General features: G+C 34.9%; 1 protein-coding gene across 1 annotated transcript; it reads left to right on the top strand.

Annotated features, from left to right (window-relative positions):
- The first annotated feature begins 72 nt into the window (after positions 1–72).
- LOC106166150 (claspin) lies at positions 73–18,511 on the top strand. Its single transcript, XM_013544612.2, has 28 exons — positions 73–261; positions 793–976; positions 1,134–1,240; positions 1,642–1,708; positions 3,970–4,070; positions 4,239–4,323; positions 4,583–4,694; positions 4,988–5,755; positions 5,980–6,086; positions 6,250–6,357; positions 6,826–6,971; positions 7,193–7,310; positions 7,463–7,576; positions 7,812–7,889; positions 10,327–10,517; positions 10,907–11,064; positions 11,243–11,364; positions 11,540–11,660; positions 12,180–12,429; positions 12,668–12,783; positions 13,248–13,291; positions 13,904–14,033; positions 14,587–14,708; positions 15,430–15,563; positions 15,912–15,990; positions 16,222–16,316; positions 16,679–16,834; positions 16,943–18,511. The coding sequence occupies exons 1-28, from the start codon at positions 229–231 to the stop codon at positions 17,051–17,053; spliced, it is 3,957 nt and encodes a 1,318-aa protein (XP_013400066.2). The 5' UTR covers positions 73–228; the 3' UTR covers positions 17,054–18,511.
- The last annotated feature ends 8,858 nt before the right edge of the window (positions 18,512–27,369 follow it).

Here is a 27,369-nt window from a genome sequence, read left to right on the forward strand (position 1 = left end):
GGCCCAAAATCATAATAATGATGACTGTTTTATGTCAATAGATATATTGTGAGTCTTCCATTTTAGCGCCCTCTATTGTCGAATATATCCGCGCCAGATTTCAGCGGGAAGTTTTTCGTAGAGGTTTTGTTATTATTCTAATTTTATGTGCGACCTGCTATTTTGAACCAACAGATGAGCTGTATCTACTAACACCGAAAATTTGGCACAAAACTGGAATCCTCGGAAATGCTTGGAGCTCCAGAGCACGTTGTTAATGAGGTAAAGAAGGGACCCAAGTGTTTGGGTATGCCCCATAAAATTATTAATTATAATATTATATAGTCTTTAATTTTCTATGTTTTCTCAGCGTGGTGACCTTCATCAGTCAACAAAAAACTAAACTGAAAAAAATTGAAAAAATCATTGAAAATCAAAGACCTCTAATTTTGGGGCATAATTGTAAATTAGATTCTACCCATTAAAATTCTTAATTTACTGCCTGGATAACATTGAAATGTTTCAGTAAGTAAATTTGATTTGATGTTTATCATTTGAAAGAGAAATAAAAGTAGAATAAGATGGCTATTCTATTTGTGCAACCACATTTCATCTCGGGATATTTATTTGTCATTAGTAGAACAACTTTTTATTAAAATATATGATACTACGGTAGGTACTGTAAATATGCCTCTGCGTAAAATTTCAAGTATATCTGTTGGGATGTTGAGTCCAAGTTTTGTTAGTAGGTTAACATAGTTGATATAATGGTGAGATTGTTTTTGTAAGTGGTTTTAATATATGATTAAACAGGTGCCACTCCCTGGTGCTGCTGAAGATAGTGATGATGATGATGAGATTATCTTGAAGAAAACCAGAAAGACCATCAAACCAGCCATATTTGACAGTGATGAGGAGGATGAAGGTTGCCCACCAGATTCTTTACAAGAAAATTTGGACACTCAAGTCCAGAAAACCGACCAGGAAGAAGGGACAGGTATGCATATTATGATTTGCTACATTTTCAGAATTTTAATTGATCAACATATGCTACTTTCATATAAACTGTTAACATGTTTTATGCAGAATTGACATTGTTGGTATGATTTTTCTCTTATATTTTCCTTGAGCATTCTGTTCAATTTATATTTTAGATCCCAAGGAAGATGCAGGTTCAGAGAGTGAACAGGAAGATAAATCTGAGAGTGATAAAACTGATGGTGATATTGAGATGAAAGAAAATACAAGTTCTGTTACAAAGGTGTGTTTTTAAGGCACGGGCACATTTAATAAAAACAGGACTATATTGATGACAGTCAGTCAGAATAAACAATAATCACATGGGTTGCATTTGAAGTACTTTCAGGATTATCAAATCTAGAAAAAAAAACAATTTGGTGGGAGAGTGTCACAGAATTTTTTTTTTTTTTTATTTATTTATTTTATTTTATTTTATTTTTTTTTTTTTTGACACTTGCCTTTTTGAGCAGGAAAAGACTACCAAAGTTAATGCATGTTAAAGGGCATACTTGGCATTTTTAAGCACTTGCCAGCACAAAAAATATTGACAAATAAACAAGTAATTAACCTGTGCCTAATGTGTCTCAATATCAGTAAGTAAATGAAAACACTTGAATTGAAAGTGGTTGATGTATTTTTCAGCTGTCAAGAATTCTGCAGCCAGACCTGATTGACAGTGAAGGGGAGAGTGAGGATGAAGGAAACACAGGTGAAATTTATCTTCTTATATTAGAAAAGTGGAAATAAATTATTAAAGATCAAAAGACTGTTTTGTTCAGTCAAGCAGCTTTTTAGGAAATTTAATTTTTATGTACAGACACAGATGTGTCTGTACATATTGCCATCACCTGCGTCTGTCGTCGCCGTCGCCGTCCCTGTCGCCGTCGCCGTCGCCGTCGCCGTGCACTTTCATCGTTAACACGATAAGTGGAAGACAGTTTTACTTTTTGGCTGTATATTTACAGAGCTGTTGAATATTCATAAAACGCAGGTCAAGTTCGAAAATCAGCATGTTTAGGCCATTATTGTAGAAGTTATGCTGTTTTTTCACTTTTCAGCATATATGCAACACTGTTAACACATTTTAAGGAAAACCGATAGGCCTGTTGTCATTATACTCACAGGAGTAATCAATCTCACTAAAATGCAGGTCAAGTTCGAAAATCAGCATTATCGGGCCATTATTTTAGAAGTTATGCTTTTTTTTCACATTTCCTCAAATTCAATTCTTAGGCATGTTAATAGTCTCATTATTTAACTAATAAAATACGTAAAGGTGTTTGTTTCACATTTCCTGCATCTTCACAACATTGTTAGTTGATTATGTAAAAATGATGGTAAAATTGTTATCGTGTTTTGTGTAATAAAGTGTCAAAAATGGAAATAAACTCATATTATTGCAGTTTGTCAGATTCAATCATCCACTATGTTCAGAATCTCAGAATAGAGGAAATTGGACATTTAACACTGTTGTATTGATATTTTCCCCATCTCATCAATTTTCTTAGTTGATCATATAAAAATGGCAGTAAACTGTTAATTTTGTTTTATGTTAAAAAAGAGTTAAAAATGGAAAAAACCCATTTCAGAACAGTGCTGTCTTGTTTACTTTTTGGCATTTTCAAGATGTGACTTTGAAGTTCCATGGTCCTGAAGACCTTTGCTAGTCACATTTTCTGAATATCCATGATACTAATATTTTATTATTAAAAATTGATGGTCATTATGCTGTTAAACATTATGTAATGTTGCATCAAAATTTGAAGAAACCCCAATTTTGGGTACTGCTCCCATGATGACCATTTAAGGAAAACCATGTCACTTACTGTTCTCAAACTTACAGGAAAGAAACATGGGACTAAAATCAACTTCAGTGGGCAATGCAGACTGTTTGGTAAATTATTCTGGCAGTTAAACATTTTTTTGTAAAAAATTTAATTTTTCACATATTGGCATTTCCAAGGTGTGACTTAGAACCACCACAGGCTTAAAGACCCATGCTAGTCACATTTTCTGAAAATCCATGATACGTATATTTTATTATTAAAAATTGATGGTCATTATGCTGTTAAGCATTATATAATATTGCATCAAAATAGAAGGAAACACAATTTTGGGTGCTGCTGCCATGATGACCATTATGGGTAAATCATCTTACTTATGATTGTCAAACTTTCAAAACAGAAACACAGGACTAAATTGCAGCCGAGTTGGAAAAGCAGTCTGATTTGCTTCTTTTTCTTGCAGTTACACATTTTAGTGAAATATTCATTTTTATCATGTTGGCATATTCATTGTGGGACTCAGAGCTCCCATGGACATAAAGCCGAATGGTAACCAAATTTTCTACATGTCCATGCTATTTATAGTCAATAATTGGTGGTAATTATTCTGTAATTGATTATGTAATGTTACATCAAAATTGACAAAAATGTACTGCTACTACATGAAAAGAAAACTGTGTTACTTATTATTATTATTTTTAACTTACAAGTATTATTTGTAGGATTGGCATGCAGTTCAAATTAGAAAGCCAGCTCAATTGGGTTATCATTTATTATTGAATTTATGCAATTTTGTGTAAAATTTTCATTTTTCTTATTCTGGCACTTTCAAAGTGTGAACTCTCATGGGCCTGAAGCCTTATGCTTGTTTCACATTTTACTTACATTGGTATTACCTGTTGAGCATAACTAAAATTTGATGTTGAATTTGCAGGTAAGCATAATGTTACTTTTGTATCAGAATTGACAGTAGCCTATTTTTGTGCATTGTTGTTTTCTGCTTTTTGTCTGTACATTTGACAGCTTTGCTGCCTTGTTTGAAAAGTAACCTAACTCTAATATCATTGACTCATGAACAGCTTATTTTTATATTTATTTATTTATTAATATATAATATATTATAACACTGAGAAAATCGGTTCAAAACTTTGTTTTATTCTCCTTTTAAATAAAATTTTGATTACAGAAGCAAAAAGTCAACCACAGGAGTCTGATCAAAGTGAAAGTAGTGATGAGGAAGATGACCAAACAAACAAACCCCTTAATCCAAAATTTAACTTAAAGGGGGTAAGACCTTATAAAATGCTTAAGACAAAAAAAAAATTATAATAATAAAAAGCAACCAAATTTTACAAATTTATCAGATTAGATGTTCTGAGTGCAATACCTTACCAATAATAGGTAGTGTTCATTTAGGATGGAATATCTTGATAATTTTGATACTCTTTTTTTCAGGGTGCTTCTAAAGTACCTGCTGGGCCAAGGAAGCAGAGTAAAAGTAATCTTGATGTTCATAGTGAAACACAGAGAATAGTAAGAGGTATCTAAAATACTGTCTAAATTTATTTAGTTTTCAAAGAGAATATATACTGAAAATAAATGTTATGAGAAAGGAAGGCAATTTTTCTGTATGATACACCATTTACTAGTACTCATATTGACTCAAAATGATATATGAACATTTATTTTATAGAGGTGTATTGTAATGAATATCTGATGTTACTTAGTATGGGAGTAATCCTGCACTTATCGACCTATTTTTGTTGTAGCATAATACTTGACTGTAAATTGTTTTTCAGAATCAGCAGTGCGTATTCCCTATCACAAACCTAAACCTCTGTCTTTACAAGCCTTGCTTAACAAGACTCAGCAAAAACAGCAACAGCTTCAAGCAGTAAAAGGGCCATTGTGGTAAGTAAATATTAAGAAAATAGTCATTAAAAGTCCTCTATTAATGAGCATACGTGAGAAAGATTATGATGAATGCTTCTTTTTCCAATTTATTCTTTTGAATAATACTCATACCTTGGTACATATTTTTCAACTTGAAATAAAAAAAAAACTTAATGAAAATTTTATATTTTTCTTTTACTTGAAGTAAATTTTAATTATCACATTTTCAGGGTAAAAATTTTAAGACAGTTGTATAACGGTACTTATGATCTTGGATATAGTTTTAAACAGTTATACACTTGTCCGTTTAGGAAACTCCCTCCCAGTAAATTACCACAGATTCCAATGACAACTTGCCTACCTGATGATGAAGAGGAAAAGGTGGAGAAACCTGAAGCTGAAAACCAAAACACAGAGGAACAAATAACAGGAACATTATTAACAGACACAAATAATGACAAAAAAGAAAGAAATGACGTTGATGAAGAAGAATTACCTGATTTGGTTCAAACTGAGAGAAGAGCATGTGAAGAGCAAAGAGACCAGGGGCAATGTGAATCTAGTGATATTAATATGAAAGACAATGATTTAATGAGTGAACAGGCCAAAAGTGAGGTGGTTCCAGATCAACCTCTGTTAAATCCCAGATCATCTGACGCATTAATCAGTGGTGGTAACTCAGATAGTGAACCAAAAGAGTTGGACTCCGGAATTGAAATATCCCCTATTTCTTCTGAAGATGATTCCAACTGCTCAAATAAAGACCAATCTAAACAGACGCATACTCCCCAAGTAGTTGAAAATCTGGACAAGAACCCTTCTGCAAATGCGGACAAGTCCGTCAGCCTGACTCCTAAATCAACACAAAAAAGAAGTACCTTAACACCAAAATTGTCAGCACTACATGTTGATTTAAAGAACACACCTAAATTAAGTGGAGGTGCTGGGGCAGACTTTATAGACCTTGGAGAGGATGTGTCCTTAAAGGTGAAGCGCCCAGGTGTAGACAAGTTGATGGAAAGGCTGATACAACATTCTGCAAAAAGGGCTGCTAAGCCCAAGAGAGAAATGGAAGTTAGGTATGTGTGGAAATGAAAATTTGATAAATGATCTTGTTGTTACTGCAGCTTTTCTTTTAGAGGTTTAATTGTTGTCTTATTGACTTATAAAAATGTATTTAGAATCATGTTTTCATACCCCATGTGAGATGTAGGTTTATGTGAAACTGTGGATTATCATAAAGGATGCTAAGATCAAGTTTACACAGTTGTAAGTTTACTGTTATTATTTGAATACATTGCAGCACCGTCACAAAAGAAGTCACAGGCAATAACCAAGAGGAATTAAAACTAAACAAATTCACCATTACTCTGGAGGCAGAGGAAGAACCAGATGAACTGAAAAAACCAGGTTAGAATGTAAAAAAAAATCATAAAATGATATTTATGACTTTAAGAGGGATACTTGAATATGTAAACATTTATCAGCATATAAAAATAAGGTATTTGGCATTGCATTTACTTGAATTCAAATTTAAGTTGCAACCTAAACAGTTTTGTTTATTATTTATTAGGGGCTAAACTTGTCAAATTAAGGGAAAAACTACAACTAGGAATTAAGGCAAAAAGGGAAGCTGCAAGACAACAGCGTCAGGAATTATACGAGCTGGAGAATGAGGAAGGTATTGTAAATCTGCTCAATTACAAATATGAAGGCTGTATTTTTGTTTTCAGTTTTGGCATTGACTTCACTGCATTCAAAAGTTGGTAAATTATAAGAATAGTTTGTAGGATGTTTCAGAAAAGATGATCATTTTTTGTTTCTAGTTATTTTCGATTTTTTCTCAATACCATATCAAGTAACAAAATGGTGCCATTGTCATGTTAACTAATTTCATTTTTGAAATTATTTTTTACAAAAATTCACTGTTGATAATTTAATTTTTGAAATAAAATATGCAACCTTGATACATATGCCTAGGTAATTTTCTATTTATTTATTTATCGAATCAACAATTCAACCCAAAAACCAACTTCACCTTTGTTAGGGTTTGATACATTTTGCCTGCCCACATTATTTTTAGAAAAGTTAATTCTCAATTTGTTAATTCATTCATTCATTCATTCATTGGTTATGTGTCACTGGTCAGGTTACGAGGAGGAGCAAAATGAGGAGGAAGACCTAGAGGCCGAGTTGACAGACCAGACAGATACTGATGCTGAGGGGGATGAGGATGAAGAGGAAGATATGGAAGAGAATGAAGATTATCTGAATGATGATGAAAAGGACAGAGAAGTAAGAAATAAGTCATTGTGAAAGTCTAGGGTGGCTAAAATTGTGCTGAAGACCAAAAAAATTACAAAGTGAATAATAAAAGAATACTTTTATCTTCTTTCTCTCAACCATATGGGTTTCTTTATCAAATGGCATTGACTGTTAAACCTCTTCATTCATCTCCCTGGCTATTATTGTTTTGTGTTAAATCTGCCTCCATAAATTTGTTTTATTTATCACAGAGAAATCCATTTGTTGATGAAGAGGCTGAGGATGAAGATGAAGATGATGATGACATGATGGTAGAGGAGGAGGATATACACCTGCACTTGGACCTAGATGATGATAAAGAAAATTCTGGTAAATATTTATACTGTAACAGACTATTCTGTATAAACTGTTATTATTATTATTATTATTATTATTATTATTATTATTATTTGCTAAAATTTGATTATTCTTAAAGCAGTATGATCTGAGTCCTTGTTTAGATCTCCTTCTCTCGTTTTCAGATGCACAAAAAACAAAACCAAAGAAAAAGAAGTCTGAACTCAACAAATCCAAAACTATGGACCTCTTTGCTGACAGCGATGACAGTCAACCTCCCTTAGAAAGTGTTCAGAATGGTGAGGAATTGAAAACACTGGGGCCCTAATACACTGTTCTCTGGCTTTTTGTGCTTTAGGGCTGTTTTTGTACATGTAATTTTGTATAGTTTTATTTTGAAAATTTTGGTATAAAACTTAAACTACTACTACTACTGTGCAGGTGGTCATAAATTACAACATTCAAGCCAGTTTCATTCCACCTGAGTATGTAGATTAAACATAATATTAAAATATAACTCTACTGTAATTGTAGGAAGAGACACGCCTACTTTGGAAGGGGAACTGATTAGTACACAGCCTGTAGAGGAAGATGTCACCCCACAGCATAAAGGTAATATATGGTAGAGGTTTTTTTTTTATTTATTTGTTCTTTTTTTGCTTATATTTTTAGCTGAATATTAACTTTTATTGCCAGAACTATGATGCATGATAAAATGACGTTTTAATAGCATCTGAATCCAAAGTAAATGACACATGACATTTCCCCAGTATTCACATAGTTATTGCGAGCCAAGTGTTGCCTTAGGGTGCATTCACAATGTTCTTATTGAACTAGGTAGATCGATCCAACTCCACTGAACACAAATTAACTGAATGACACGCCTTGAGCAGCAAGGGGTGTACCCTTAGTGTGTGTGTATATATTCATATTATTGTACCACCAGCGTTAGCGCTGGCGGTACACATGGTTTTAGTCCCGTCCGGTCCGTTCCGCCGGCTCCTGCGGCTCCACCGGCTCCGCCGCCATGTTACCGTTACCGCTTCTCCTCCTAGACGGTAAGGGCCCCCATACCCATCTCTTGGATTTAGGTCACCTATAATCTCAACTCGTTCCACGTAAAATTTGGGCTTTGTCGGTATTGGGGTCTAGGTGTGGCACTCATTGCAATGCACCCTTGTCCCAAAATGGCAAAATTAAATGCTAATTATCTACCCTACGGAAGGAATTATGGGAAAAATTTCTACAGACGGCTTTCCAAAAGTCATATGTGTAGATTTCAAATATGCCCTTGGATTTGACCTTTGACCTTTATTTCAAGGTCAAACAGGCAAAAATTTTCAAAAAAATGAATTTTTTTACGAAAAAAAATTTATTTGCGCTGTTATTCAGACACCACACGGACTTAACCAGAAATATTTATGGAAAGTGTTACCCTTGGGGTCATCTATCACCTCTGTAAATATGGGGTCAATCGGTGCATTTTCACGGGTGTAGCAGCCATAAGATACCGAAACTGGAAACTGTCTCTAATTCAGGAACCGTTAATGCTAGAGACCCATTCTTTTTTGCATTTTGTAGAGCATGTAAAGCCCAACACTGGAGGTGGTCTCCGTTTTTTTGTATTCCATACGGTTTTCGAGTTACGCTGTATCAAAAAGTACATATTGGTGGTGAAAGCAAAATGTGCAGTACGGTAATGGATAATAAATTTTGAACCCTGGAAAAATAAAACATAAGGCTTGGCAAAGCAGACAACTTGTGGTCAAAAATGACATTATTTCATCAAATTTGAACTTCTGGAACTTCAGAGCACCTCCCATTTCAAGAATTTTGACCAAAATGACCTTTTCTTTATTTTAATTAATGTTTTCTATAGGAAATTTATGCCACATTAAGGTAACTCCGAAATTATAACATTTAGTCCCTTATATCTCCAAAACTGGCAGAGATAGGTCCATAGTTACAATTGAAGTTGAATAGGAAGTCATATACTGGCTATCTAAATGTGACCTTGAATTTGACCTTTGACCTACTTTTCACCATGAATTGAACTTTGCAAATTTTGCTTCCCTTTTATCTCCAAAACTGGCAGAGATAGGTCCATAGTTACTATTGAAGTTGAATAGGAAGTCATATACTGGCAATCTAAATGTGACCTTGAATTTGACCTTTGACCTACTTTACACCATGAACTGAATTTTGCAAATTTTGCTTTCCTTTTATCTCCAAAACTGGCAGAGATAGGTCCGTAGTTACTATTGAACTTGAATAGGAAGTCATATACTGGCAATCTATATGTGACCTAAAAATTGACCTTTGACCTACTTTTCACCATGAATTGAACTTTGCAAATTTTGCTTTCCTTTTATCTCCAAAACTGGCAGAGATAGGTCCATAGTTACTATTGAACTTGAATAGGAAGTCATATACTGGCAATCTAAATGTGACCTTAAAATTGACCTTTGACCTACTTTACACCATGAACTGAATTTTGCAAATTTTGCTTTCCTTTTATCTCCAAAACTGGCAGAGATAGGTCCATAGTTACTATTGAACTTGAATAGGAAGTCATATACTGGCAATCTAAATGTGACCTTAAAATTGACCTTTGACCTACTTTACACCATGAACTGAATTTTGCAAATTTTGCTTTCCTTTTATCTCCAAAACTGGCAGAGATAGGTCCATAGTTACTCTTGAACTTGAATAGGAAGTCATATACTGGCAATTTACTGTGACCTTGAAATTGACCCTTGACCTATCTTACGAAGAACTTAAATTTGATTGTACCATATATATTTTTTTCAAAAGTTAAAAAATTCTTGTTGATTGCATTTTTACAGCTTGTCAAGCACAAAACTGGTGGCTGTGTCCCTTATTTTGTGTATGTGGGGGTCTATACGAATGCGCTTGCTCCAGCTGGTGGTACAATATTCGGAGGCGGTATCGCCTCTCTGATCCTCTAGTTCTTTTTTACTTTATTTTTTTCTTAATGTGATAAATTATTTGGTGATAATTCATGACATCATCAAACTTATTATTTCAGACTCTTTCCGCCCCAGTTTATTCAAAGACAAGGACACCAGCCTGAGCAGCGCTGACACCAGTTTTGAGATGATGGGCTCCATGATACCAGCACACCAACCAGGAGGAGGATTAAAACACACTGGGAACCCCGTGAAACCACAAATAACCACCCCCACACTGCTCAGCAAAATACCGTCTGCTATATCAAGGGTAAGTGTTTTGGTCTTTTCTTGGTGTTACATTTGTAATATTGAAACTTTATTTTGAGTTCGACACTGGTTTTTTAAAAGAAAATGTTGTATTTGGTATTATTTGTAAGTCTTTTGCTTTTGCTATGCAGTATATGACAGCAAAATGTCTGTTTTCGTAATGTATGCAATATTATATACTTACTGCATGAATGTGGACCTGGTTGTTAAAAATAAATTTCTATAGTTTTTGATTATATGCATGTGTTTTATGTTATAACAAGCCAATCATCTTCTGTGGATTATGTATAGATTTGTACCTTGTCATCACATGGATGATACTTTGTGCTTACACAAATGAATATTTAGAAAGTAATTATGATTAGTATAACATTTCTCTATCTCTTACAGAGTAGCAGTAAACTGTCTGATTTAACACTCCCCGTGGAAGATTCTCAAGATTTGTATGGACCTATGCATACCCAGCAAGAAAATATCCAAGACTCACAAAATTTTCACTTTTCTTTGGACTATGACGAGTCACAGTCTCAAATTCTTGATGCAGATGGGTGAGGGCCAGTCTCTCTGTCTTTTTCCTCCCTCTCTCCTTCACTCTCTCCCTCTCTTTGGCCTTAAAGCAATAATAAAAATGGAATAATAATATGCCACTGCATAATTCTCCAAAGTATTCTCAGTTACAGTAACTGATGTGTAATTCTTTAATTTATTGTTGCCTGTCTACTCCAGATTCTTGAAATTAGATCCAACCCAGAAAAAGTCGTCAAAGCGTCAGTTGGATCTTGGACAAAGTCAGAGTCAGGATAACTTTGATGAACTTCTTAACCTGTGTTCAGGTGGATTTGGTGAAGGCAAGTTAATTTTTTTTTAGAAAACTTGATAATTGATTTAATTAAATAATGCTAACAGTATGGGAGTCTACACGTGAAAATTGCTAACCAAAATATTGCAATTATTCTCTTAGTGTTTTTAGGCTTGACAGTGATTATTTTCAGTATTAGTAATAGCCTTTAATAACATTTCCAGGCCCCCAGCAGTCCAGTCAGAGGGTGTCAAAGAGTGGGGGGATATTCAGTAAAATAGTGGCCCCTACACAGGACAACATGGATGAGTTGCTAGGACTCTGTTCAGGGCAGTTCAGTGGCAGGTAAATAACACTCATGCTTCATTGGATGGAGGGGGGAGGGCATATGGGTTGGGAAGCCAGGGGGAACTAGATGTCTGCCTTGTACCTGTCCTGCCTATTCATATTTGTCTCATGTCTCTGAACAGTAAAGAGTAAGCTGTAAATAACAATTTGAACATGGTGGATAGGTGGAAGGGAGCTGAATATTACAGTTGATAGTTAGCTGTAAAGTTTGAACATGGTGGTAGTGGGGGTTAGGAGCTGAATATAAGCCTTTTAATTGAACTACTGTTCACTTTCCTTAAGAGTCAAAACTGTAACTGGACGCATCATTTTGTTTTTGATCAGTTAAAGGTTTCACAGTTATTGTAATGTACTCAAGATGAACCTGAAATCATTTTGAATTGTTTGCACAAATGACTTAATAATCAAAATAAGTGGTTGTTATGTAATATTTCATTTCTAGTCATTCTTTTAGGATCAAATATTGAGGCAATAAATTACTTTGAAACATGCTCTAATGAATGCCTTGTTTTTCAGTCAACAAGCAGCATCTCAAGTCACGGCATTGAAACCAACTCAAAACAATAGTCAGTCTCAGAATGTGGCAAAAGTGATCGAAAAGGATGAAGAAGAGCTAGACAGTCCTCAAAAGCCCCAGCGAGTGGCGAAAAAGCGTAAAGCCGTGATTGAGGACAGTGATGAGGAAGATGGCGATATGGGGACGGCACCTTTTGAGATTGTTGAGGAGACCAACCTTTCAAATGATGGATGGGGAAAGGAGAAACAGGTAGTTTTTTTGTAACTTTTGAACATGTTTTAAATGCCAGATATATTTTTAGCTTTTGAAATTATAAGTCTTTCAAGTTTCGGTTGTTGACTCTTTGTTTATAAGATTTCAAAGAAGGGAAGGTAAAAAAAGAAAATTAAGAGCGCCCCTGTATTCTTTCTTTTTGATCCTATTTTTCAAAGCTGCTTGGCTGCCATTCAGACACATTGATCTTCTACTGAACAATTTTATTACTCAGGATGACCTTGGTAGCGATGAAGAAGCAGAGGGTGGTCATGTAAGAGACAGCGAGGATGAAGATGATGATGAAATGCCTGTCAAGTTCTCTGGTTTTACCTACTCAAATCAGCATGGGTATGGGTTTGCTGTTATTGCTTTTGACATCATTCAGTCACTTGGCTAAGACATAGAAAAAGGCAGAACACATTTATCATGAATTTTTTTTGGAATAGAGGTGTAGAAACTAGTTACAAGTGAGGGGTGTATATTATAAAGGGGAGAATCCTGCAGAGTGTCCCTATTGTCATCTACCCGTCCTCTGCAAGGTTGACCAAAAAATCGCAGACTGCTCACGAATGTGACACGTCTCTCATGTATAACAGTATGTTAACTTAGAGGTAATATAAGACATTGCTCATTCAAAATTCAGTGTGGTGACATATATTTGCTTTTTGTGATTTGTGGTATAGCATGGAACATGAAGTGTTTTTTTTTTTTTCAAGGAATTTAAGTTGAACTTGGTCACTAGCTTAATGGATTGAGGGATTGGAAGTACTAATTTAGTAAGTCAAGGAGTCATGTTTTTGTTTTTGTTTCAGGAAAATAAGAAAAGAATTTGTGGATGAGGAAGCTGAACTTTCAGGTACTGTATCTTTTTTTAACTGCAATTTATAAGCATTTGAATTTTGTGCTAATAACCAAACTGAACTTTGGTTAAAGAACATTTTGAAATTTATTCAGTTAATTTAGTCATACTCCATCTACATCTTGAACATTTTGTGCACTGGTCGCTAGATAAGACCTCAGAAAAACTTCTTAGCAACATACAGATCCATATTAACTAGTGTGAAGATGAAATCTCTACATAATAGATATCAGTCTCATGCAATCTCCAAATTTTCACAAAGTCATACACTCATAACTTCTTTAGAATTGAATATTTTAACCACTCTGCCAAAGATACTATATACTTGTCAGTTGCCTCACACTAGTGGCTGATGACATAGACTGTTTATTGGGTTAAATGTGACAGTGTATTTGGTGTGAACGATGAAGCAAGTGCCTGGCAGCTTTACATCAGATTTCTCCCCAGTTTTTGCCTCAGTCAGGAACCACTTTGTAAGCAAAAAAAAAAAAAAAAAAAGAAATTTTCAGTGTAATTTTATAAAGCAACTTGTCAGTTACTTAAGAATGTGGGTCACGGGCTGTGATGCCTTCAGTTATTATTCTTATCTTTGAAATATTTTATAATCAGGGAGTGAGTATGACAGTGATGAAAATGTAGACCTGGATGAAAAAGATGACATAATGGATCACGAGTCAGGAGATGAAGATGCTTTGCCAGATGATGAGGAGATCAGGAATCAAGTTGGAAGGGTACAGCTGTAAGTGTAGAGTATTCTTGAATTTGGGTTGATTTTTTTAAAACAGATAGATCCAATTAACACTGAAATACCATGGATAGATATGTAATATGTTTTGATATAGTTTTTTAAGTCCATTTAACTGAATATTAATGTGGAATAAAAACTTGTGTAATATTTTTGAATAAAATTAGATGTAATTGAAAGTTTACAAGGGAACTGAACTCACATTAGCATGTTAAACTTTTTGCAAAATTAAAAGAAAATGATAATATACCTGCACAGTATGACTGTAAATTATGTATTTCATTTTTTTTTTAATGCAATGAGGAATAATTTATGAATGAGTGTCAAGAGTGAAAGGATATGGGTAAACAAGAATATGCCTTTCCAGGGGCTGATCCAGAGATATTTTCTGACAGTCTTCCAAATTATCTTTGTTGATCCATCCTCCATTTTTGACTGTCTTTCAATAGAAAAAATTAGATACCCATCAATGTAAATTTGAAAAGAAGACTGCCTCAATCTGCCCCTGCCTTTCTGCATATTTAATTTATTTTCCTATTTTGTCTAGAAAACAAGCAATAGATGCTGACAAGAGGGAGCTGAGGTTACTGCAGGAGATGTACCTGCCTGATGGTGACCTCTACTCGGAAGGAGGGGGAAGAGTCCGGAAATTCCGATGGAATAATATAGGTCTGTGTTATTTAGTTATATTTAAGTTTTTTCTCAAATGTGATATTTGTTTCGGCTGGAGCTTCTGGACCTGGAAAATCAACAATCTGACTGGTTTCACACAGGGTTCATACAGTCTTGAAAAGTGCTTGAACTTTGTCCTTCTCCTTGAATTCAGTTTGTGCCGGAAAAGTACTTGAAATTGCTATTAACCTTGAAAAGTCCTTGAATTTGATCACTCAGCAATTTTCCAAAAAATTATTTCAAATATTTTGGGAATATGGACAATACTTTGTAGAAAAGGAAAAAAACATTTTGGACATCATTTAATTTAATTCTTTTTATGTTTCATCAATGTGTTAAAACACAAAATTTATATAAAATATCTTTTTCTTTGGTATGTACACTTATAAATGTCAGCACAGTGCCTTCATTTGCCTTCAAGTCCTTAAAATGTAGTTGAACTAGAACCCAGAAAGTCCTTGAATGTCCTGGAAATTGTTCTGAATGTTCCCTGCCACAAGTCCATCCAAGCACACCCCTGCAAGAGATGTTTTTGATTCTCCAAGATTTGCTAGGGATTTGAACGACTGATTATAAAGAGTAAGAAAGCAATGTGATGAAGCTACATTGCAAAAAAAAAAAAAAAAAAAAGTGTCTCCTAAAAAAGTGTTTTTGTAAATATGTACAGATTTTGTCAAGATGGAAGGTCTACTCTTTGTTATATGTTGTCCTCCTTCAGATGAAGATGACACCCAGCAGGACATGTTTGGCGGTCAGTCAGATGATGAGAACCAAAACGAGGAGGAAGGAGAGAACGAGACAAGATGGAGAATGGAAAGATATGAAAGAGAGAAATGGATAGAGGAGCAAAAGGTGATCTTTTTACAGCAATTTAGATAAAAAGTGAATAAAAATGATTATAAGAACCCATTGTGGCCTCTGGGTTATAAAATCTGTTGTTTTTTTTTTTTTGTTTTTTTTAAATCTATTTGACTTAAATTCAGTGTTTCACTTTTTAAATGACTTTTTTAATGCACTGGCTTTTGAAAGTAAAGCTTTGGTGATTGATAATTCAATTTGCCTGCTGTGCTTGTATTGTGAGACTATCTTGTTTCACTATCAGTAAGAATTTATTGACTTATCGGTATGTCATTAGATTCTTGAAAATTATCAAAATGATGACATGGTGAACAACAGTTCTATTATCTTCATGTGTTATAGTTACAAGAAGAGGGAGTGCGAGAAGATGAAAGTAGCCAGTTAATTAAACTTGGACGAGCTGTTCTGAGGCCTAAGAAAGGTAATTAACACCTGGTGCAGAATTTGTGCTTCATTAGCATTTATTTGGTGTCCTTATATTCCTTACTGATTTTTTAATTTGATGTTCTTGTGGATTCATTTAAGTTCAAATTTTGTCCTGAAATTGTTCATCCAATTCTCTGTGAATAATGTATTCATAATTGCTACGGAAGAACAGCAGAGTTTAACGCATTTAACAGATTTGGTTTATCAACACTCATCTGATTTTCAGTTTGTGCAGGAAGCAGTGTGAAACCACCGACAGTGAAATCTAGCAAATCAAGTGAGAAACATCCCACTACACCCAAAAGCTTGAGTAAAATTGGGGTAAGGTCAAGGACATTCAAGACTGAAACTTTACAGCAAATTTGCCCTCTGTAGTTAAAATGGATGACACTTATTTGTTTTCTATATTAATGCTTTTAAAAATACTGAATTTTGTGGTTTTCTGTTTTCCTCGAAATATTGAAAATAGAGGGTTTTGTAACATTGAAGAATATTTATTAATATAAGTATTGTTCTCAGACATTGTCTCATCTTCTCAGACATTTACGCAAAGAAGAAATGGCAGTACTAATGAATAAGTTATTTCTGTTCAGTTTTTATAATTAAAGAAACTGCTTTTTGAAATGTGAAAAAGTTTTCCTCTCATTACCTTTAAAATATTACGATCTTTTCTTCAATTCCAGCACTTAAGAAGAGGCTCCTTTATGGGTAGAAACAAGGAAGTGTTAGCTCAGATTGCTCAAACAGTAAAACCAGTCACAAATCCACAGGGTCCTAGAAATTCTCGGAATTTTGTATTTGCTGCCGTTTCCCCAGAACAAGAGAAAGAAAAACCACAGGTAATTTATTTTCCATTTGTAATAAGATGTTTTTTATTTTATCATCGCCCATCTCCTGTTTTACTGTAGATTCCAGTTGTTATGGTTCCTTTTTTACTTTATTTCCAGCCTGTGAGAAGATCAGTTAGTTTGGGTGGAAGCAATGGGCCAAATCCAAAAAGACTGAAGCTTGATCAGCCATCTGCTTTCTCTCAAGACAGCATTTTTAATTTACTTTAACATCTTGTTAACATTGCTTGCATTTTGATGTCTGTGAGCCCTTTATACCAAGAAATTAAAATGAAAGATCTTATTTTAGCAGGTACTGTAATTAAATGTAATTTGTTAGCAAAAATGCAAAAACTTGTCAATACTTTAAAAAAAGATACATCAGATTGATCAAAATTGGGCACAGATAACAATAAACCAATCCAAGTGTCGGATAAGAAGAAATGGAAACTGTACCAGTTTCAGTTTGTCAACCTCCAGCAAGGCAACACTTAAGATTGAAATAGCTTTATATTAACAGCAACTTCCAGGTGTAACTGAGTTCTCAGCCTGTTTTAATTCAATTATCACATCAAGGAACTTTGCCATTCCTTTACCTTTAAATTTAAAAGTGCATGGTGTAAGATTTTCCCATGAAAAACTCAAAAGTTTTATTTTAATTCTCAATTCAAGATATGCCCACTCTGGTCAATGAATGACCAGGGTCGTTGCTTTGGTTGTAGTACTCATGAGATGATAGCCAGTAATAAGATGGCAGGCATTAATTTGTTGAAAAGCGACAGATTGTTTCTGAAAATTGGGTAGGAGAGTTGATTATATGTATTTGAAAAAGAATGTAAAGTTATTTTTTAATTATATCACATATGTATGTATTAGAATTCTATCTTGTAAACCCAAAATTTGGGTTTGGTTATAACAGAAGTTGTATATAATTATGTATTTATCTGAGCAGACTTTGTTGTAACAAGAAAGTGCAAAATGTGTTAAATAAAATGTTTAAAAAAATGAATAATTATAGAAAGGTTTTCTTGGATTTTGTCTTTCCTATTATATATCCTGTTTGTATGCCTATTCTACAAGACGTAAGGTGCTTGAGACTAAATTTTTTTCGTGGCAGATCATTAACTTGATGCAAAATAATAAAAAAACAGCACTTTAATATTGTAATGGTCTAAAAACTAGAACATTGATGGAGACAGAAGGGGGGTGTTTGCATAATACTTATTAATTGTGAAACAAAAGAAATAAAGAAACGTACCAGTGAATGGCATAGAATCATATCAACTGAAAAAAAAATTTTTTTTTTAATGATTAACTGTTGTACATGCTGATATCCCAAAATCTTCATAGACCAGAACTTAAAGTTTTTTATTCTGTTTATGAGTAGCAATATGTAAAAATGTATAATATACAGGCAGCGTACCTAGAGTTTAATTTTTTTAATATTCCTCTTATTAAGGTCTAAATCTTATAGTAATAATAAACTAAAAGGGAAGAACAAGTAAAACACGAGGGATGATCACTATCTTTATTCAGTTGATGGTTTAAGGAATCTTAAAATGTTAATGAATGTATAAATTAGTGTTTACCATGTGCTGGCTGTATTTTTCACCAATAAATACATTTTAAGGGAGTGTCAGCTATCATGTGCAAAAGCTGACCTTTTCTTATATGTTTTTATCTGTTTAACGTGCCTAGCCCAGCTGGTGGTACAAACCCTGGAGGTGGTATCACCTCTCATCTAGTTAGATTGCACTGTCTCCTTTTTCACACATATTTTCACACACACACTGATAATCAGATGAGTGTTTATGAATCAAATCCGTTATAGGCTTTTAAACCCTGCTGTTTATCCTTAGCAACTTGAGAAACATTATAACAGATAAATTACAGATTATTCATTATATATATCATAAAGTTATATATATTTTTAAAAAAGAAGGAAAATTATAATCTCTTCTCATCTTCTCTTCTAATTTGACAGAGAAATAATTTTTAAACTTTAATCTAAGCATGAAAAATACATAATTGACGAACTAAATTCTGACATGTGCAGTGTGCCGATTTTGAAATAATATCTAGAAGATTCTGATAGTTGCGTTTAGCAGTCTTGCTGTGAGCAAAACACTCTCAGGCCAATTTGCAAAATCGCCTTTAGTGAGTTTTGGGTATTATCAGCTTGGCCCAAAAACTTTTTTGTGAAAATAGTTTTTTTCTGATTTGGTCTGATTTGTAAGTTACCCGACTTCTGGTCCGTCTAAGACTGGATTCTCATCCCTAGATCGATCTAACAGGATCGGTCCATCTCCACGGGGTCCCTCGCTAAATTGCTTTCAGCCCAAACGGCTTAGACGTCTGGGACGCCCACTAAAGCAGCTAAACGATAGTTAATTACCCCTTATCAGCCTCAACAGGCGTGACAGACATCTAAGCTGCCCAAGTTAATTGCAATTAAGCGAGAATTCCCTCGGAGATAGTTCGATCCAAAGTTCCCATGCCTAGATCGATCCATCTGGCTTGGTCTAACTCCCTGGGAAGTCTCACTATATTGCTATCAAGTTAACCGGCTTAAATGTCTGTCAAGCCTACCGAATCAGCTACGGGGTAAAGATAATTACCCCCTAGCAGCTTTACTAGGAGTGACAGACATTTTAGCCGGTTCAGTTGATAGCAATTTAGTGAGACCCCACAGGGAGATAGATTGGTCCAAATATCTGTGGGAATGGTCCCCCATGGCAATGATCTCTAAAGTTATTTTGTGGAACCGACCTCTGAACAGCCCGAACAGCGTGCCTTGGGTCAGTTACTAACTCTAGTGTGTCTCCTAGACGTTGACCTTCAGTTTTTTATTACCTACTGTAGTAATAGGCCATAGAATTTTTCTTCTTCTTGTAAGATAAAAATCTTTATCATCTATCATTTACCAAACCGAGGTCATTTCTTTCCCATGTATTGCGCGGTCTAGGCTATTTCACTTGAATAAATAGAAACAAAGTGCTGAGAACATCTAGTTTTATTTAATATCACTTGCTTTTTGTCGCTTTTTTTCCATGTACCACACTCACCTGTATACATAAGCAATATCACTGTCAATATATACATTTTTGTGTCTAATTTAGCTATCAGTGCAGTGGCGTGCTCTGCGTATTCATGAACAGAAAAGCGTCAAGAAAGCAAGCATTTGATGGTCTACATGTATTTTGTATGTTACTCGAAAGTTTCCGCAATGATATATTCTGTTATGTGGTTGCAAATCCCATGATACTATTGAGACTTTGGATAATTTGTTGATTTATACTGTTGCATGCTACAAAGCCAGTGCTATCTTTAAAACAAATGATCCGTAACAAAATAATTCAAAAATAGTTCAAAGATATTCTGATCGATTTTTATGCATTTGTCAGTTAGTGATTTGAGATGTTCATGGAATTTGTAACAGTTGTGCCGCACAATATATAAAAGCGATTGAACGTTAAAACACTTGCAATGCATGCGAAGAGCGGGAGACCCATATGCAGATATCGCTATTTGAAGCTTTGTGGTTTATTTTCCTTTTCAGCAGATACTTATACGGGATTAAATTATCAAAGCAACGTGAAGGCCTACTATTAACCTGTACAAAAGGCTGATAAAAGCAAAAGAGAAAAAAGTGACTTGTTTGAATTTCGCATAGAAAAGAATCAAATCCCCTCAAAGGAGCGTAGAAAAACTAATACCTGAATTAGAGAGTTCAGTTATTCTCCAGACATAATATTGGTTTCCATAATAAATCGCACTGTCATTATTTTAGAAAAATAACACCACAATCAAGATTATTGTTCTGCGAATGCATTCAACGTAAATCAACAGGTTTTCAATGTGATAATGACTGCATTGACGTATGTTCAGGAGAACGGTTGTCGGCTTCTTTTTTGTTTTTTATCAATGGATGTCATTGGAGATATAGCTCAATGAAAAAAAATAGGCAAACATCCAAAAAGGCTGACAGACGCGTGTGTGTGTGTGTGTGTGGGGGGGGGGGGGGGGGGGACTTCCAAAAGATCATGCCCCAGCACCCGTAAAAATTTAGTGTACTACTAAGCAAAAGTGCTTTACTTGCGTCCTGCGATCACCTACGTCTGAAGCTTAAACCACGTGAATGGAGAACTAATTGAAATAAATGGAGTCGATGTAATAACGCATGGTTTGAATAGAAAATGATACTCCCATTTATAAATTCAAAACCAGAAAATCACTTTTTCATATTGCATTTGCAAATTGATAGCCCCCTCGTGACCATTCATTTATTGTCATTCCCTTCATGATCGCTGCGACGCTCTCGCAGTAAAAGCCTATTTTCATTTATTGAAGATTCCCCACACAATCGCAGAATGCACTTAGCAATGTTTATTTAACGTAATGAAAATCTACGAGTAGCGGGGAAAGATTTCCTAGGAGCGTATTTTATCTGCCACAATTTTCCAGGCCTCGCTGAATAATAACGTAGGAAATTACCTAACAGCGAGACTCATTAAGTACCAGGAGAAATGAATGGATCACTACTAGCCAAGGTCAAAATACAAATTGGCTATTCATTTCGCGTGATCTAATAATCGTTATTATTTTTTTGAAAGAAATGGACGAGAGAATCGGAAATGTGACGGCCTTGTTGTTAAATCAACGTTGGATACAAACATTTCCATTTAACGCTACTATATGATTTTATTGAAGGTCTGTTTTTTGTAGAATTCCATAGGTTGGAAGGAAGGAATGATGCAGGGGCAGACTGGAAAAGTGACATAAAACATAACTCTTTACTGAGTAAAAATGATATTAAACCTGGCATAAAATCCAAAGATAGTGATAATACTATTGGCTTTTTCCTTTGTGTTGCTTGCTGTACAGTACTTTTATTAAAATCTAGCCTCAAAAAAGTAATTTCCCTGAAACCTGAGATGCGAGGATATTGCCTACAGAATTGGCGTAACAGAAATCCAGCGAGAGTCACCTACAGGCGATTTTATTTTAAGACAAACACAATGCATGATCGTGGCATATCTAGCCCCGAGCTTTGGGTACACTTTATAATCGGTAGATTTTTTCCAGGACCAGAACTTCTTCTAAAAATAATCACGCTATGCACTAATATTCACGTAGGTCCGTTGAACATACCAATGGTGACGTTGCTTAACACTATGACAACATCATTGTAACGCGCTGATGCCGTAGCATTACCAGTAGCTGCAACTTTTTACATTAATAGGGCGTTCTATACATACAAGTCACTTCATCATTTCAACCTTCAAAAACGGACACCGGGTGGTCGGGTAGCTTAAACTTGTTTTCTGACAGTTAGAAGTTATGTTAAATACACAATGTACATAATTATCAATATCATAATTATCAAGCGACAGACAATACTTTACGAACAATTTTTCTTAATTATGATAGAGTCTAGGTGCTAAAGAAAGAAAGGAAGGAAACTGAACTAAACATTTGCATCAGTTGATTAGCCTGGAATTTTCACCTGTGAAACTCCCAGAAACTGTTCCATGATAAACATAAATACATAAAAAATACAGTAAAAATAAGTTGAATATTTCTCTTGTGCTAATCTAGCATGCCAGTAATTCGATATCTTTGCAGACTTTGCACAAGTCTGTAGCTGTAGCATTTGCGAATCAACCCAAATTGGTTGCAATCCCTTTCAAAGCCGCGTCAAATATCACCTGACTATGTAATGTAACTGTGGCAGTGAAGACCAAAAAGAAAGCCATTACTTCCCAGTAATCATTCCATAAGTATTGTATAGATCTGTATAATTTGTTGCTAAGTTGTTATGACTAGTGTAGAGAGCCTGTAAAATGTAATATGTATGCATTTTAGTGCTCAATAAAGATTATAATTATATAAAAAAAATAAAGAAACCATATCAAAAAAAGTTACAACAAAATGGGAAAATCAAGTTATAGAACAAGTTCACTGTATTAATCAGTATGTAATTTGACTTGTTCTTGCGTTTTTCACAATTGTTTTCCTCTCTGACTACATGGACTTCCAATTTCAGATAAGTCACATTATCTGACACGCAGTCCGTTCCTGCTCTTTTCTGTTTCGGATGACGTCATAACGCGAACAGCTTTTCGTGACAGTGCAATACTGCAGTATTAGATACTTATCGTATTCAAGTATTCTGTTGCCTTTTTCACCATTTCACCAGCTTGTATGGATTGTTCTTAATTTGATTCATTGCGTGACTAAATATGTGAAAAGCAGTTAGACTCTATAGCTACAGCCACGCTGAGGACCAAACGTTAACTTTGTATGGCTGCATTATCACTCTGGGGAAGTCTTCTGAATCACCAAAAAAGCTGGTTACCACACACATCACGTTTCCTAGTAACGCAATTCAGCAGACAGAAGACCAGACGGAGGCCGCGTAATAAGATTCGCTGTCAATTAGCCTAAAATAATTGTTTGTAGAAATGTTCTTTTTAAATGGATGACTAAACAGATCAAAAGCATGAAATAATCGCCGCGAGCCGAGCAATCAAGTTGATCCCTCGGAATTAATTCCTGCAAAGGTAGAATGACTAAATGCTTCCACTGATTCAGCGTAGTGATTAATCGCACCGTCATTCAGCGGCTATCAATTTATCTAAATGTCAATAAGGAAGACAACGCGGCTCCGCCATAATGTTTTTGTGATTTGCGTAATACGATAGTGCGCTAGGAGACACTATTCGTTTGATCATAATTACTGGGAAATGAAGTCTTGCATATTCGTTGTTTAGATTCTTTCATGCCTTTTCTATTCACTAATTGAAGTCCTGTCGCTTTCACGATTCCGATTCACGATTACGCCCTGGTGTTGCCTTTGATATATATATATATGTATAAATATATGTTTTAAAAAATCAATTTGAATAAACCTGCCATGCAAGAAGAGTTAATAAAGAGAGTTGGTAAATGTGCGCCACGAGGAAGGAAAATTGCAGAAGATAGGTTGCACCCACTCATACTAACACAGAAATGAACATCGCGCTAGTACTACGTCCATTTATCCTTGCGTGCATCGAATGTTTACACCACCTTCCCCGCTGCCTTACAGCGTGGAATGACCAAATCTCAAACCAAAAACCGAACAATTATATAGATCAATAACAATTTTGCATAGCTTTAAGTGTCATTAACCTTGCACATGACAACCTGCAGTTTCTCGTGCACGTGGAGTTGATCTTCTTATAGTCCATGTTTTGCAAACGCACGCACGCAATACTAGGGCTTGCTACAAACTAAGACCAAGAAGCGTGTGGGTGTATATATATAAATATATATACACATGTATGTTACATATCATATTTCTTCCAGACAAAAAATCTTAAGTTTCCTAAATTTCTAAAAATTTACTGAATTGCATATTTGGAAGAAAAATTATAAATGTCAGAAAAAGCAATCTCTTGAACTTGTTATTTGTAACAGGCCAATCGCGGCAGTGAAGTCTGGCTATCACCTTGGATCACACTGTACCCTCTACCAGGAGCACAGGGAGGTGGTTTAAACCAGATATTCACCATATATTTATCTGGCTAATTTTGTTCACATTTCAGACCCAGCGAGAAATCTTAGTTAAAAAAAATAAACAAAATAAAAATAAATAATAAATTGACGTCCCCACCGACCTGACTTCCGTTAGAGATTAACCTACCCTCTGATAACACAGTGGCCTCTAGAAAAGTATACAACTTTGAAGAATAGTCGATAATTTTGTTACTGACAACTAGTGGACCCTGTGGTCAGAGAGTAAGAGTAGCCACTGTCAGGACAGTCATGGTCAGAGCAGGCTGGTCAAGTTGTCAACCTGTACATTCCTTCTACCCTTGGTAGAAAGTAAGAAATAGGGCACTCAAAGTATGTCCTTTTTTTCACAAATCACTTCAATCCTGCATACATCTGATACAGGTGAAAAAAGCTTACTGGGAATCACGCACATAAGTCCCATCTTTTGCATTAACCATTGTAAAAGTAGTAATGTTATTGTACAAATGTTTACGAAAAACAACTGAAATGGCCGTAATATCAGTTACATCTATGAACTAGGCTTCTTTATTAAAACGCCTCCATTCATCTTTCTGGAAAAATCTCCTTGGGCCAGAAAGCCAATGCAGTCATCTATCTCCACTGAAGTTGTCTCTGTTATTGCTGTCATTCCGTCTCCAACTCATCCTAATCATTCAGAAACTTTTCCATACTCTTTGTAAGAATTGTGTAAGATATTAAAAAAGAACCTTGATACACATTAGTATCATGATACCACAACTTGGAAAAAATGATTAAAAGTAGCACAGACAATAATGCGAAATGACAGTGTGCAAGTAAGCTTGGTTATTGGAGGAAGTTGTTTAAGCTTATAAGCTGATGTATGCGGTTACATTTATTTGTCTTGGTTAGTGTCTCAAGTTCCAGAATTTTGCTGTCTGAAAAATAGCTCTTCTTCCTGCGTCAAAGATTTTGAATCATATTTAGAAAAAAATAAAATGTACTCCGTTAAAGTTTTCCACAGTAAAATAAGAAATAATTGTTTAATTGATGGAAACTGGTGTCATTGTACCAAAACACGCCATCAGCTGGTTAACATTTAGGCATCACAAGTTTAGCGTACACTCTAGGATAGATGATATTTGGGGTCATAAGTACACCAAGATTTTCAAGCTAGAAATTGAATCATAACCGTGCAAATTCGTTTTGATTATTCAGTCCCAATATGTTTGCACAGGCAAAAATCATGTAGGTTAGAATCTGACCTTTGATCCACTTTGTGATATTTTATCCGATATTGAATTTTCAGCTTTAATTTTTATGAAAACTGCTTTGTTAATGCAATTTTAGTCTGGCCTATAATATTATCATTTTGTATTTTCTTCAACATATCTTTAACATGTTTTATTTAAAAAAATTGAAGGTCGCGCTGTCGAAGACTGTTGTCATTATTTTTGTGTTATTAAAAGATATAAAATATTATCGATTAAATTTTCTCTCGCAGTTTATCCATACTGAAGCCTCGTACGTTTCAGTCAGGCTCAATGTTTGAATTCTTAACGTCTGTTTTTCACACCAGCATACGTGTATTAACATTTATTCTACAACAGATGTCGTGACATCTGTTTTCCAGGTTTTCATTTACTTCCACTCTACCACAGGTAGATTGACGCATAATTACAGGCCCTGTCACGCGCATGCACCTGCGCCCTAGCAATTTGAGCGAAGCGCGCGAAATTTAATTGATTTTAAGTTTAACTTTTAGACCTAAGTGGATGCGCAATGCACCTGCTTATGGCCGTAAATGAAGGATCGCTATTGTTTGCCTGACACGCGTTGCGGCACACAACGAGACTGGACGCGGGAAGTTTCAAACTGGAATATTCAAGGTATCGATCCGCGCACACCTGCCTTGTAAAGCCAGTAGGATTTCTTTGTTTATCTCCGGAATTTCAAAGAAAGGTAGTGCTAGAATGCATTGGAGCAGCCACAGAGGACGCTGCCAGCAGCTGCTTTCCCAACGAATTTCTTTTGTTTTCAACCAGAAGGTACAAGCGTCAGGGCAAAAAAAAAAAAAAAATGTCTGCTGGTATCAGCGCGTCTTATTATCGTCTGATAAGATGGACACGTGTTTGTGATCACCTGTTGCCACCTGCATCGTCTGCCATAAACATTGAACACAAAGAGAATTTATAAAAGAAAGTTAATATTCGAGTACGGAATCTTTCTTTATCTATTGGATCTCTTTTATTAGTATTCTACTGGAGCATTTCAAGGAGTTTGTGTTTTAAATACAATTCTTGATGAGATTAATCGTGCATGAGGAATTGAAATAAATACAACATACATATAAAAATGCTTTTTTTATTCTCAATTATTTATTCTCAATTATTCTCTTATTTTGGTACTGTCGTATTATTATGAGTCATTTGCAATAACAAATTTCATGATTGGTTATATTTCTATCCATAGATTATAGATTATAAAGAAGTAAAATCACAGTTAAGAAATCGCGTTAACACCTGAACGCACAGTTTAATCCCAAAACGAATCGATTTTATTGTCTAGATTTTAAACGTATTTTGTGCTTTTTTTCGACACAAAATGCAGCTAATGCCTGCGTCTGCGGGTTCCATTACATCAGATTATCCTAGTGTTTGCAATTTAAATTATCTTGGTTTGTTATTTTTTCGCTTTCCATATGTAAATGTGACCGTCTTTCTCCTACTTTCGATAGCTCTATTGACCTACTTACCATCAATTGTTAAAATCGAAGGCAGGAATTTCTAGATTTTCTTCCAAACTTCTCTGCGTCAGAACATCAAGTGTATTTTTTGTCTGCAGCAAAATTGACAAACCATTTTAATAACAATTTTATTTTGTTTCATTTTCTCAAGTTCATGTCCCTCGCTGACATGAACAAAATGACAACACAAATAACCTATATAAATGAGCGAGGTTTTAGGGGTCTTGCCAATATATACCAGCAATCCGAATTACAGAATGAAAAATTAAGAAAAAAAACCAAA

The sequence above is a fragment of the Lingula anatina genome, chromosome 2 (genome assembly GCF_051362555.1).
Source record: "Lingula anatina isolate TDL-2025a chromosome 2, LinAna3.0, whole genome shotgun sequence".
Classification (NCBI taxonomy): domain Eukaryota; kingdom Metazoa; phylum Brachiopoda; class Lingulata; order Lingulida; family Lingulidae; genus Lingula; species Lingula anatina.